Source organism: Styela clava, chromosome 6 (assembly GCF_964204865.1).
Source record: "Styela clava chromosome 6, kaStyClav1.hap1.2, whole genome shotgun sequence".
Taxonomy (NCBI): Eukaryota; Metazoa; Chordata; class Ascidiacea; order Stolidobranchia; family Styelidae; genus Styela; species Styela clava.
Genome location: NC_135255.1, coordinates 11,453,650 through 11,469,251, shown reverse-complemented (window position 1 = coordinate 11,469,251; position 15,602 = coordinate 11,453,650). Strand labels below are relative to the sequence as shown.

Below are 15,602 nucleotides of genomic sequence, written 5' to 3'. Positions count from 1 at the left end.
ATATCGCGTGTATTAAACAGACAGACAAATACCTATCAACATACTTACCGATCGAGATCGATAAGTGAATAGGAAGAATGGGGTGTTTTCTAGTAAAAGTAAAATCATTTTTGCGTATGGCATGGTGTTCCTATCCAACTGCTCTGAGGCCCCCTTGGTGGGTCAGGGGCCCTCGGTTGGGAACCATTGATTTATAGGGATATTCAGATGTTTGAGTGGAGAGTGCTAATAACAAAATTCTATACATTAGCATGACAATCCATAAACTAAAAACACCAATTCCGTTTTGATGGGCGGCGTACAGGCCAAAGTGAATTTTATCAAAGCCGCCCAATTATCGAGCATTTATCAACTATTTGGCCAAAATGTTTCGTCGTTTTCTATATACATAAGGAATCTAAAAGGGCAGACCTCTTCCCGTTCTAGTAAGTTAAAGGCCCATGTATAGAAGTATAATTTAGTATTTATTATTATATTCCCCGTAAAACACTATTACTGTAACCATAATTTCATCACATGCGATTTGAACCAGATCCTATACCAACATCTAGTATCTATACCAACACCTAATAGTATCTTAAAGTTGGCCAACACATCTTGGACTAAGATTGACAATAAAGTCATGCATTACTAAATTTTAAAGCGGGTGGAGAATGGGTATATGCAGCGCCGGTTTAACCATTAAACAATATAAGCACGTGCTTAGGGCACCGAGCAAAGAGGGGCACCACAGAAATTTTATATAGTTTATTGTTGTTTATTAAAATATTACGAGTTCACCAGACGACTCAAACTTCAAAGTGTTTCCTTTTTTTGTCTTCAAGTACCATATTAACCTTTAATAAAAATAAACACTGAAACTTATTTATTGGACACGAAATGGGCCTATGAGTCGTTTTCTTAAATTGTTGTTGTTTTTTCTTTCTTGTATTCTCCTTGTTGCTGCATTTTTGTTTTAGAAAAAATTGTTTTCTCTTCAACAATTGGACCAATAAACTATTTACACTATGTGGCGGTTCCACGATCGCATTTCAACAATCTAGTGGTCAGCGAAGTCGGGAGTTTTTTGATAAGGTAGACCAGGGTGGTCCAAACCCAGTCATACTGATACATTCCGTGCGGCTCACAGAACAATTTAGCGCATATTTGTATCTAATGGAGGGACGTTTTTAAGTTTCATAAGCTATTCCAACTGGGGTTGAAATCCCGAGATTCAGACCCTTTTTCTATCTCCTTGTGCCTCTATTTTAGTGAAAACACTCCTCTGTTTCCAAGCGTGGGCCATGTGACAGTAGTGACGAAAGGCAGAGCCGACTTAACGCAGCGCAATCCAGTTTTTTTTAGCTAGGTCCCGAAATACCACCTTAGACGGACTTGGTTGGTATTTGACGATGACACTAAGCTTGCTCACGCTGCAAGTTTTTAAATTACTCAATATAACAATTCGTAATAAAAAGAGTGTCGCAAGAAGTTGACATAAGGAAAACACGGCGGAAACGTATTTCCTCGCCCATCACACAGTGTCTGGTATGATTTCAAGTAATATCCGTCACGAAAGAATATAATTTGAATCGACATTAAACGCGAGATGCGCAAAATACAACGGTAATTCTCAGGAATTAACTTTAAGATGACTGAAGGCTTTATATATCTTCTTTAAAAGAACGCCACCCATGCAACATAATAATAGTCTGTTTAGAACGGTAAACTCTCGTTGTTTATTAAATTTAAAGTAAGTAAACTCGCGATATTTTGATCACTTTTGGGTTTTCTCCGACTTGCGGCCCGCGAGACCTCCTCAAAAGTTTTTGCGGTCCTTCAACCTAGCAACCTTGAACCACCCTGAGGTAGACTACTAGGTACCGATAAAATTTCAAACTACAGTTGTGACGACTTGTATACATTGGTATTTCGATTCACGTTGAGACTGGAGGCATGAATCTTTATTGTCACGCTTCCTCAGGATTAGAGATTAGACGATATATCGGTCCGATATTACGTGTTTGCCGATATATATATCGGCTATATATAACAGTTGAAAAACCCAAAAACGTTTGTAAAAGTTGTTTTATTTACTGTTGGTTGTGATTATTTTTAATTGATAATAATACACTTATGTGTTTTATTGTTTTTATAATTCAATTACACATAAGGGGGCACCAAAGTCTTCAGTGCTCAGGGGCACCACAACTTGAACAGCACTTGATGGAAATCCGTGAGTCAGATTCCGTGAAAAACGCGAGTCAGATTTAATTGACTTCCATCAAGAAGTGCTAAATGCGTGAAAACACGTGTGTTTGAACATTTGCGATTTGCAACCTTGTTTCCTTTTATCCGACAATAGATCACAGCGTTGGAAACGAAATAGTGTCGGTTTCGCTGTGTCAAACTATTTTGTTGTGATTCAAAATGACCGAAAGGTTGGAATTTATTTCTGGCTATGACTAATCCTCACAAATAGACTGCACGAGTTGTTAATATAACGGTAAGTTGAGTTGGGGCAATTGTGATTTTACACCAAACATCACAAACAACCATAGGAGTAATTTTTGTTGCATAATCAATACTTACAATAATACAATACTAACACGACGTAGACCAGAACAAGATTTCAAACCAAATGTTTGCTTGTATAAGGCCCATCTCTGTTGCAGTCCAACAGACCAATGTTTTATACGTCGTGAGAAATGCATAGCCGATTTTGTTTAGACTATATATAAAAGTCCAGAATAGCATATCGGATTTGCGAGAAATAAAATAGATCGGAACAGCTACCGGGTTCGGCCGGAGGACGGAAAACGTCGGTTTGTGAAAGTTTCTGAGGTCTGAAGTTACGAAAAATTGCCATGTATGATGGGGAAAAATGCCTATTTTACTCTTAAAAAAAGGGGGGGGGAATCACAAACTCAACGCCTCTGAACAGGATAATTTGATTTATGTCGATTTACCGAAAATAATACGATCAACTCATATTGACACTGACTTTAAATTCTAATGTTCGGCGATGACAGATAAAATCTGCTCAGAATTCTCATCTAATCTAGGATGAGGCGCGTGGACCAATTATACTGCGCCAGACTTTTTGATTATTTGTATAAATATTTTGACGTAGACCTTGATTTATATAATGCAATGAGGCTGAAAAATTGCCCATATCATTCTAACTTTGATATAATTCACCCAACGTTCAATCCTATATTCCTTTGAATGAACTTTCTATTAAAAAATAGTTTGCTTTTGTTTCCGTATATTGAATTCTCAAAATTTTCAATCAAACTTTTATTTATATAAATTGTGAGCATAAGTTTATCGGCAAAGATTGCTGTAGATTCACATTAAACTCGAAAACAAAAACATAAAACGGAAAATAGATTTCTCAAAATTTTAAGACGTAAACATATAATAATATGTTCTAATAAATATGTTTGCGGAAACAAATGAAAAGAAAAGCTACTATGCTAATACCTATAGTATATTATTCGGAAACGATTAAAAAGCTTAGTTTATGATTTTTTTGAACCACTGTATTCCGACGTTTAATAAAATGCTCTAATATTTCCATTGCAAATTCGTAAAACATCAAAATTTATGTTCCTACACAGATAACGTTTAATTTGAATTAAAGTGAATATAAGTTGAAATAAATGTCAATAATTTCACTGTGATATCATGTAAAAGTTTACTCTCTCTTTATTAAAGTGGCGAACAAAATTTAGAGTTTTAATATCCAGATGTTTAGGAAACCCATATAACTGTGATTTCTGAACTTAGAAACTTTTTTTCAAATATTTGTGAAATTCTGAACGACATTACTTACGACAAACGGTCCCAGAATACTCGAATTTCAAATGAAAAATGAATACGTAAATGTTTTTGGAACATGATTCCATCTGTAACTAGTAGAAAAGCAGAAAACTATTGGTTTGTTAATTAAACGTGAAGCACTTTTTGTCCCAACAAAAATAGAAAGTTATGAAGCAGAATATCGATAAAACAAAAACGATATATATATATATATATTAGGGCCTGACCGATACTGCCTTTTTAAACCGATACCGATAGTTTTCTAAAAGTAGGCCGATAAGCCGATATCGATGTTTCCTCACTTACAAATATGGCTACAGTAACAAGCAACACTCTGAGAATTTTGTTGGAATTTTCTTGCAAAAGAAATGAAATGTTGAACTCGTGCAATTTTGTGCATGGCAAGAAAGAACACTTATTGTAAGGGCAGGAAGCTTATGAATCTCAATAGCTCCAGTTCAACAGTCTCAGATGTAGTTGGGCTGAGTTTTTCTGGATTGGCTCCAATGCTTTTCTGCTTTGGACCTAATCATACTTGCTCTTGTGTTTTGATTTGAGATGGGTCTACAAATTACTGGTGTTTTTTTTTAATCGGCGGAACCTTTTGACTTGATAATGATAAGCATATTTTACAAATTACGCCATCATTATGACATACCAAGTATTCCCATACTTTGATTTTACCGCTAGAACCAGCCATCTATAACATATCAATACAAGAAGTTAAATCGCGCTTTGAACGACGGAAGCGCAAGGGAAATCCAAAGCTGTGGAAAGTGGAAACGGCGAGATTTCTTTATTAATCAAGGTACATTATTTGACACAAATAAGTCTTTCACATGTTTCTCTCGCTTCAATTTGCAAGGCCACCAGTACGCTTGCAAACTCGCTTACAAAGAGTTAAATCCCGTGTCATACGTCTGTTTTGGATAAGACACAGTCAAAAGCCGCTTTTTGATAAGAGATAAATAGAAGTAACGAAGAAAAAGAGTATTAGGCAGAACCGCTCTCAATTAAACAAGCGATAAAACTGCTTTCCCGGCGTAATTTTGACACTTTGGCAGTCACGTGATTGGTCGATATATATATATCGGTAAAATTAGCCGATACCGATAGTTCGAAATTTGTAAAAAACATGGCCGATATATCGGTAGGCCCTATATATATATAAAACAAGAATAAAACAGTAAAGTTTTCAATATTATCCTGAAATTTATTTGAACAAAATATGTGATGCGGCAAATAACAAACTACAAATTTGTTAGAAAAATTAATATCCAGACAAAATCTAAATATGTCAATCGTTTAGAGAGGTGGTTTTCAAACTTTTTTTGCTCGCGGCACACTTGTGAAATAATAAAGCTTTCCTTAAACAAGTTATTCTGCAAATTTGAATGCGATGCGTGTGCCTGTTTTGAGAAACAGTCAAACCTAGGTTCCGTCGCTCCTTTTTTGCTTTTGATTTCAGTCAAAGCAAGAAATAGCTACGGAGATACAAATGGTGGATAGATTATTTGGATGGCTTTGCGCCGATGATTGAATATAATTTGTAAGCAGATAGCCAAAACTCGTCCAAACTTGCTTACCTGTTGCCCAACTGAACGCGGATGTCTTGTTCACAAAAACATTATGACATCACAATACAAATATGCCGGAAGAATCCCCCTTACTACAACGACAAGGCAAACTCAATAATATTATCAGTCTAAGTAATTATGGATACTCAAGTCTCACAAGCTTGCCCGTTTCATCCATGCCTATGTGTAACGCGAGAAGCTTATTTTTAAAATTCGCAAAAGCTCCTCGGCACCCTTTAAAATCTGCGGCACACAGTTTGAGAAACGCTGGTTTAAAGAATGCAAACCACAAATTATGTAAGACTCAAACATTCATTCACGTACATATTCTAAACTTTGACAGACTTTTACCAATTGCATTCTCGAGTTTAATGTTTCAGATGGATGTAGGTTTAATATCCATTGTTATAAAATTATAATAGTTTAACACATTCACATATTTTTTTTTAAATAAATAAACCCAAATTTTAATGTGAATATTGAATATTTTCTATTTTGGGTTTTTCAAAGAGATAATCGCTATTATACCTGCCTTGCGAATTTTTGTTAAATAATTTTCCAACGAAATTTTATTCATTGACTCGACATAGGAGTTTTGTTAAGATTGTATCAATCATCAAGAATGTTGTATATATATAGTAAATAATTTTCTCGTACTTCATGATTCCGACACTGAATCGCAGGCAACAGAAATATCTTCGTAATGATCACAATCGTGATTGCCCCAACCTTCATGTCTGCAATAAGTGATGTCGCTTTCATTTCCAGTGCATTGGACGTCATCGAGCCATATCTTCCCCTTACCTTCTCCAAAATACGCTTCACCAAGGTAGATTGAGGCGTTTCCGAAACCTAGCATGTGACAGACAACGTTTGATTCTTCTTTTCCCCATTCATCATCACAGATGGTCCCCCATTCACCGGTGTGAAAAACTTCAACACGACCAGAGCGATAAGAGTTGTTTCCCATCAAACGTACGGTTACTAAATATAATAATTTATTTGATTATATTTGTCAGCAACATAGAATTAGACGATTAATGTTAGTAAGGTATATCTTTAAATGTTTTCTCAAGCAATCACCAATGTATATTTAAATATGTTGAGAAAATTTCAAAAACATGAATATCTCACCTAAACGATCTATCTGATGCTTCGTGGCATGGATATAAACATTTAGAGAAGAAACCATTTCTTTAAGCGAAGAAATATCTAGAAAAGAATGTTCGTACAAACAATTTCAAATAAATTATGAAACATATAGACTAGATCAGCATTCCGTGGGACAATACAGGTATACAATTTTAAAATTTGGGCGCATCGTCATCAGGAAAACCAGGAATTAATTGTATATTCAACAAGATCGGTTCGATATATTATGGAGAGCTAACGCGTATGGAGATTGCTATGCGCGGTATAGCACACACACATAAAGATGAACGAACAATGTGCATCAAAAGAAGACAACGATTGTTGGACACGAAGTGGACATATAGCTCGTTTTGTTATTCCTCTTCTTATTATTACCTTATAAAACAAATTGCTTTTATCATTCACTAATGAACCAATTTGAAACTTTCAGGGGTTGTTAATTGTAGTTTTCGCTAAAAGGCTGTTACTTTTAGTTGTTCCTAAATTTTCTGTGAGATCTGATATTTTGTTTAGGACATCGTGACGGCTAGTAGCGGTAGTCTACTGTGACAGATTAACGCGTCAGACTAAAACCGAATGGCGAAAGTCATATTTGGCGATTTTGAGTTTTTTATAAAGTAGGTATTTATGTAATGCGGCGCACCTGTCTGTTAACTCAGATTTTATTTAAAGAATTCCGAAACCCATAAAAATAGAGATTTTGTATGACATGCACATTTGTTTTGTCATAATGAATCATCAGTGTTACCGCAGGTCTATTGTGACGTCACAAAGGCAAAAACCTCGGCGAAGTACTTTCAAGTTTTTGTATCTCAGATTCTAGCATAGCGCTTATAAATTTGAATTTATACTACAGTACAGGAAGGCGTGCATTTGTGATATCCACTGCCCGGATTCAATTCACCTTGGTTTGTTTTTATATTGGGTGCATTGCTGTTTTTTTCTTTATTACTTATCGATTTTAATCGGTAAGTATGTTGATAGGTATTTTTCTGTCTGTCTGTTAGATGAACGTGATATCTCACGAAAGCGAGATTGAATTTGCTCAAGATTTTGCGTGTGCATTCATCATACGTCGGACCCGAAGCCTATTGATTTCAGATAAATTAGGTCGCATAATTAGCGAGTAAATAATTAATTAGTGATGGGACACAAAGCGTCACTATGGAGTAAAAGCGCTGTTTCGGGGGATCCCCTAACTTTCGATCGATAAGTCTTCGGTCTCTGACCGATATTCTCGTTGTTCCGTTGAGACTCTGTGATCATGCTATCATGCAACTATGTGTTCAAGAGTTTATAATTAGTAACTAAAATAAAATGCTATCTCGTGCATTTCCTCGGAAACTAATATTGCAAGCATGACCATTTTAATCGTAATATTTTTACGTTTGCATACTAGACTAGTTGTGCATGAGTATAAACGCATTTTGCGAGTCGGATAACATATATATATATATATTTACAATCGTGAAAGAACGTTGTGCATCACGAACGAATACATAAGCAATTTCCGTATTGAGCTATCAACTACCTCACTGACTAAGATGGCTAAAGATTGAATAAAATAAAATAAAGTACATCCATCTATAAAAAAAATTGCTCATCACTTTGGTCGCAAGATTCTCAATTTTCACTTTCAATTCTATACATTCAAATAAAAAATAAAGCTCGTTTTTATATTGATATCTCGAAAAATATGCAGCATTTGTAACCAATAAAAAATATGCACCATTCTAATTCATTCATATTTGACGGGAACATCACAAAAGTAAAAAAATTGTTTCTAAATAATGTCTTATATATTATTTAAAAAAAAAGTATTAAAACCAAATAAGCCTACTTCTATTGAAGTGTCATATTGAGACATCAATCACTTGATCGAATGGATAAAAATGAGATAATTCCTATTACACGAACCTTCATGATTGATGCGGATCAATTTAGAGTCAGTATCAATATTTCTCATGCGATCTCCCATTGTTACCATTTTCATCTCCAATTCTGTAAGTTCAAATAAAGAATATGGGCGTTTTTTATTAATTTGAAAATGGAATCACTATCTAGATTCTAGAATAAAACTTAAAAAAGATATACACGCTTATTATTAATTTCGGCAAATGCTAAACGCAAATGACAATAAAGACAATACAAGTCGAGGTTTCGAATCCCATACAGTTGAAAAATCGATTTCCAATATCAGTCAATTCGAGCCGCTGCTCCTTCGAGTCACAAGTCGAGTCCGTGTCATGGGAGATTTCACAAAAAAATGGAATCGTTTTAGTCACTGCTGTGACAGGCCAGTGAATTCAAATTTTTTTATCAAAGCAATAATAATCGATTTAATAAATCGCAAGTTATCGCTTAATTTTGCCATCTCAATGACTCACTCAAAATTATCTTTGATTCTTAGATCAAGTCTGTCTGGTAGTTAGAATATTTCAAATTCGAGTCAATTCATTTTGTTTAGATGGCGCTAGGCACTTCGAGTTCAAACCATCGGGAGAAAAGGGCATTGGTTCAACTCGAGCGAGTCAATGAATCAAGTCCTCACGTCACTAACGTTTGTGAAAAGTTCATGACAATATGCATGAACATTTCCTCTTTCGACCCTTTTTCTCTTCGAAGGTCGTGGCCAAGCTATGAGCGACATTGAAATCGTTTTGACATTTTCCTATTCTTTTCTAATTGAACAAACCTTCATGATTGTGCATCACTCTGGTCGTAAGATTCTCAATTTTCACTTCCAATTCTATAAATTAAAATGATAAATAAAATCCGTTTTTATATTAATATCACAAACCAAATGTAGCATTTAGGACGACTATTGAAAACAATATACCGCATTACAATATTTCTTTTCACTAGATGTTAATTAAAGTAACGTTACAATAGTATACAAATCTATACGGCTAAGTACAAAGAAGACAATCAGTAAGTTTGAACTGAAGGGTACTTACCTTCCATTAGTTTTTGGATTCTATTATTATTCTGAAAGAAAGACAAATAAAGAGATTAGATGTCAACACGCATATATATATATATACTCATTGTCTGAGATTGCTCAGTCAGTCAAATGTAGTCTAAAACCACAAATGTATTTGTACGAAAGAGATCATTAAGTATTTACCTGAACAGCGAAAAACATTCCACATGCTGCTAGTCCAAAAGTTAAGATGAGAGCTGTAGTTATGGCAATGTTGTAGGAAATGATTTTTCGGTTTTTTCTTTCTGAATTTTTCTTGCAAGCATCATCTATAAAAAGTTTATCACTAGTTTAAGGGACAGTTATCTGGTTTCAAAATATAATGCTTTGTATGGCCACTAGACCCCTAATTAAAGCTTTACTTTATAAACTTTATTGTACAGCATCAAAAGTTTGAATGACAGTTTGTGGTATCAACTCATAATTTGTAGGTTGGTCAGTTTACCACCAAATGGAGCAATATTTTGTGAACTTTATTGTATAATGCTGATAATGAGACACTAACATACTCTTATCTAACAAGTATACAATGTTGGAATATTTGGTGGTACAAATGGTACTTTCACAATCAATTTGGCATTGGAAGAAAATCGTTATATGTATTAGACGCAATAGATAGATAGGTATTCCAGTGGTTTGTCTGCTACCTTGTCTTGTGGGTCCAAATGAGCCGGTGGGATGTATATACTCCTCATACACGTTTTCGTTTGTCTCCTCTGGTTGTACGACGTTACCGTACATTTGAGACATGTTATTTCACCTTCATTAAAGCTCCAACAAAAAGTACGAATGAATGAAAACTATGACCAAACCATATTAAATCCAAAACAATTGTGAGTATTCATTTGGATTGAAGTTGGAAATATAGAAGGGAAAATGCGCAAAAATATTTTTGCATATTTCAATTTGCAACCGTGTGGGTTTTCATCTAACAATACATTATAGCGTTGAAAGGAAATAATGTCGGTTTCGTTGTGAGTATTTCACTGTGATCAGAAGGTCATGTGATTGGTCCGGAGATCATGAAATTCTTTCAACTATGACTAATCCTTACAATCAACTGCGAGACTCTTTATATATTTATTCAGCGTATTTATGTCTTGTTTTTCCAGCATCAGAAAAACTTGATAATGATTTTTGTTTTGTTTAATGGATAATTCAGATTCTGCTTCTAGGCGCATCGTGGTGCCACGGTAGCCTACTATAAGTTTCCCCACAGTTCCTCTTATTACCTTATACTCCTATAAGTTTGTAATGTAATCTACTAGAGTCCATGCTAGCTAACTGCTTGAAGGGTAAAATACACTAAATCATTTCTTCATTCTCTAAATTGTTCATTGTAATCATGGAAACGATGTTAGCAGTGCTTGCGCTGCTTACGTGTTGTTGAAATATATATAGTGGAGTGTGGAAAATATTAGGACAAAAACATTGTTGTGATCATCAGTGGCCGAGCTCGATCACGCACGGCGCATAGTGTTATGATGCTTGAACACGTCAAATATGATTCACTTGAAGTACGCAGGAAATATGCAGAAATTTCAAATGGGAATTTCCCATGAAGCAAATGCACTTTTTACATTTAGCTCAGTCCTGATGTATGAAAAATTTAAAATAAAAATTTTTCATATATCAATTGGAATTTTTGCACTTAGCTCACCTCAAATGTTCATGAAATTAGGTTCACATAAGCAATATAAAGTGTCCTGCACAACAATTTTCTTCTCGCATAATGGCCCACAGGCCTACCCATTTTATTTGCGAACCTGAGCAAATTATCCAAAAGTCTGCATATTCTATTCTTATCAACTTCTCTTTGAACACTTTTTCTGCATTTAAATCATTTGGACTACATATAAAATTCCAAAAAATTGTGTTATTTATGTAAAGAAAATTTTTTGTTGGAATCAGTTGACATGCAGGTTCAATAAAATAAAATTAATAATTAAGTCAACGATGTCGGTAATGACCCACAATCATGTGTATGCATGATCATTTATAGCAGTGGTTGCAAACCTTTTATATCTCGTAGCCCTCTACCGGATGCTTTTAGCACTCATGACCCTCTGTTTATAATTCCAAATATATTTATAGTGTTACTTTGATTGGTAGATTCCAAATCCCGTCTCTTTCAAATATTCCATGCTCAGCAAAAGGAAAATGCCCTGTGAAATAACCTTATCAATCAATGAAACTAGATAGCGAGCGGAGACCACCGACTTATTGATCTGCGTTTTCGATTCCTTTCTCTGACTCAATAGAGACACCGCGTGTCCCATCACTAATTAATTATTAACTCGCTAATTATACAACATTATTCATACAAAATCAATAGGCTTTTGGTCCAATATATGATGAATGCACATGCAAAATTTGGAGCAGATTCAACCTCGCTTTCGTGAGATATCGCGTGTATTAAACAGACAGACAAATACCTATCAACATACTTACCGATCGAGATCGATAAGTGAATAGGAAGAACGGGGCGTTTTCTAGTAAAAGTAAAATCAGTTTTGCGTCTGGCATGGTGTCGCTTATCCAACTGCTCTGAGGCCCCCTTGGTGGGTCAGGGACCCTCGGTTGGGAACCATTGATTTATAGGGATATTCAGATGTTTGAGTGGAGAGTGCTAATAACAAAATTATATACATTAGCATGACAATTCATGAACTAAAAACACCAACTCTGTTTTGATAGACGCCGTACAGACCAAAGTGAATTTTATCAAAGCCGCCCAATTATCGAGCATTTACCAACTATTTGGCCAAAATGTTTCGTCGTTTTCTCTATACATAAGGAATCTAAAACGGCAGACCTCTATCCGTTCTAGTAAGTTGAAGGCTCATGTATAGAAGTATAATTTAGTATTTATCATTATATTCCCCGTAAAACACTATTACTTTAACCATGATTTCATCACATGCGATTTGAACCAGATCCTATACCAATATCTACCTAAAATAGTATCTCAAAGTTGGCTAACATATCTTGGAATAAGATTGACAATAAAGTAATGCATAAATGCATGAGTACTAAATTTTAAAGCGATGGAAAATGGGTATATGGCCACCCTCTTAATATAGCCAGCCATCCTCCATTGATCCTTCCCGCTTCGGCTGAAACCTGGCTTCCACAAGATTGTGAATTTTAAAATTGTTATTCCATAACCGTTTAATTTAAATTACGTCTATTTTCAAATCTATGTATTTTTCAGCTAAGCGTCCGAGCATACATTGAATTACCTTCGTCTGTCTTTGACTTAGGCTTAAATAAGGTCTACTTCAGTTGGCCTCGCAATAACTAGCCAATGGATATGTGTGATCACAAAACGTAGACTACGATTCTCCTAATATGCCATATTTTTATCGTCCGATGAGGTTCATCGTAGTCTGCGCCGAAGGGTTATGTCGAAAATTGTTGACCTCAGGGAAGGTGTGACGGAAGTATCACGCTCATCTTAGTTCATACGTTTTCTGTTTAATAAACTAAATAAATAGTCACAAATGGTGACAGGGTATTGCTCTGTCCGCGCAGAATTGATTTGATATTGCGCAAATCTGGCTCACTCAGAATTAATAAAAATTACGACCCAAATTACGAATATGAATTATCATACAACAGACATACTACAGATCAAGTTACGGGCAACGTGAAACATATCCAAACCAGTTGTAGAGGCATTCCTTAAATAGATCCTTAGATCCTTCAAATCAGGGTCGGCCAACCTTTTTGGTCGAAGGGCCACATGTAGTTTGCTAATAATTGCGCGGGCCACTTATCATGGTAGTTATGTTCTAATTTTGCTACACTGACTACAGGTTAATAAACAAACAAACAATACCCTCACACCAAACTTTCACGATTATTAGAATAATAAAACTGTTGTTTCCTAACCATTGATGGGGCGCCATCAGTGGTTATTCCTAAAAGTTTCGCCAAAGACAAGCCAAGACGCTTGATCATTTTTATCACAGCTACCAACAAATCAATTCCTCCAGTCGTACCCTTAATAGGGACAATGGCTGCGAGTAATTTCAAATTATCATTAACTCATCATTGCGATTAAAGTTTCCGCTATAGATTTCCTAGGCTCTTCAACACGACGAGTTATGGTCTGTCTTGACAAGCTATTTTTGCAAAAACCTCTCTTATTTCCGAAAGTAAAACCTTGGCAACCCGAACAATACATAATATACATTCCTTAACGAATTCTCAATCGGAGAATGGCTTCGATTGTTTTCCGACAACGTCATATAGAGTAGTAAAAGACCAAGTGTGTAAGCGACTATGGCATCTCTTCCCAGTTGGTTTCGATTCAAAATAGCACTCATGACTCGTCTGAAAGGGCTGGCAGAGCGCATTTCAGGAAAATAAACAAATCGTTTGTATCACATCTTCTTATACTACATCACTCGAAAAAGAGTTTTACTCAATTTTTTTTATTTTTTTTTTATTTAAAAAGTGAAATAAAAAGCACTTCGCAAAATAGCATTTCGTGTTGAACAATGGAAAATCTGTCACTAAAATGTTGTGAAAAAAAAACACTTCACACTATTCAATGAATATATATATATGCTCTTTGCAATATTCTATTGCAGTAAAATTGCACACACTTTACCAATTCGCTACAGCCATTTTTTGTCGTCATGGCGTGAACCTGCTTGTCAACAACTCGGTTGTGCTTTCAGTTTTGTTTTAATTTTCAGATTGGTAAGTATAGTATTTTGTAATGTTATTTTATTCAATTCTGAAAAAAAAACAGCGCGGGACACTCTAAATGCTTCTACGGGCCACGTATATAGCCAGCGGCAACGGGTTGGACGACCCTGCTTTAAATCAACGTTTCAAAACTGGAACAGTTGAAGCTCATTTTCAGCAGTATGAAAATCAGGATGTACCAAAAGTTTTCTATTTACGTTTAGATGAACTCAGAGCAAATTAGAAGAGAATATGCATTTCTAGTACCACGTTAGGTGCACCGTAGAGCATGGAAATTGTTGAGTTTTCTGTGGCATTATTAAATAAATCAAACAATGAATTATTAAACCTTAGCCAAGTGAAAGGCGTATTTTGGGGGAATTTAGTTGCGATTCGGAATGAAGCTGCAGTTGTCGAAAAATCCACTTAGTCACTTATTTCACTTGTTATAGCTTTCTGCTCATTATTGGGACATGCACTATTGGCAAGGGAGGGATTCATTTCTTCCCACGTAATTTGTCAAGTTTCTTGAAAATTGATTTAGCCTCCGGCCGTTGTTCTGTTTCAGTCGCATTACATTACCTATAATGTGCATATAAATATAAAGCTAGAATTAACGATATACTTTTATCCATTGGTGCAAACAAGGGAATACTAACCTAAATAAAATATCAGCCTAATGCAGTCGCATCGCTTATGATTTGTTGTTGAAGCACGACGGCTATCAAACTTTAAGTTTGATATTCCGTCACGGTTGACTTACGCCTTCATTTTGACTCGTGATGGTAATCGCTCTATCAAATATACATGAACTGATGTACATGATGTTTGAATAGCCGTATTGCCGGTAGCAAAACGAGCCGTTGTTAACTTGTAACCTGCAGTTTACAATTTGTTATACTGCAACGAGATATTCGAGTACCACACACGCGTTTTGCATGCGACTGCAGCCTGGGGAGCTCATTATGTGGACAATATGTCACTTGCAGATTAAGAGTGCCAATATAGGACGACAAGATTGGAACAAGATTAAATTACAAGAACTATTCCAGTTCGCGGTGACGTCGTCATCGGAAAATACATAATTGATTGCTCGATGAAGAACATGGAATAAATGAGCCGTGAATGGTATGCTTCGTGAACATTATAAATCAGGAACCTTTTAACCAATCAGCATTCAAGTACACTTATATATTTAACTTTGGTGCACAAAGATATTTGTTTTGAGTTACGAATCCCGAATAAAGTAGCGTAAGTTTTAGCATAGGCAAATTTATATTAAAGCTCGAGGAAAAATAGTCAGTCAAATATTACAGCACTGGGCGTCTATCAGATTGTAACGTTTGTCAAAAACAGTGTCACCTATATTATAGTATTACTATTTTCTT

The 15,602-nt window shown here is 35.4% G+C and overlaps 1 protein-coding gene across 1 annotated transcript in view; it reads right to left on the bottom strand.

Moving 5' to 3' along the window:
* LOC120331336 (scavenger receptor cysteine-rich type 1 protein M130-like) overlaps nt 1–10,319 on the bottom strand; it is a 45,867-nt gene extending 35,548 nt beyond the window's left edge. Inside the window, exons 1-7 of the mRNA XM_078113837.1 lie at nt 10,164–10,319; nt 9,661–9,785; nt 9,491–9,521; nt 9,229–9,282; nt 8,451–8,534; nt 6,516–6,593; nt 6,042–6,365 (exon numbers count right to left, since the gene is read on the bottom strand). Of these exons, the coding sequence (XP_077969963.1) occupies nt 6,042–6,365; nt 6,516–6,593; nt 8,451–8,534; nt 9,229–9,282; nt 9,491–9,521; nt 9,661–9,785; nt 10,164–10,266 (799 nt within the window). The 5' untranslated portion in view covers nt 10,267–10,319. The remainder of the gene's footprint in view (nt 1–6,041; nt 6,366–6,515; nt 6,594–8,450; nt 8,535–9,228; nt 9,283–9,490; nt 9,522–9,660; nt 9,786–10,163) is intronic.
* Nucleotides 10,320–15,602: the final 5,283 nt, after the last annotated feature.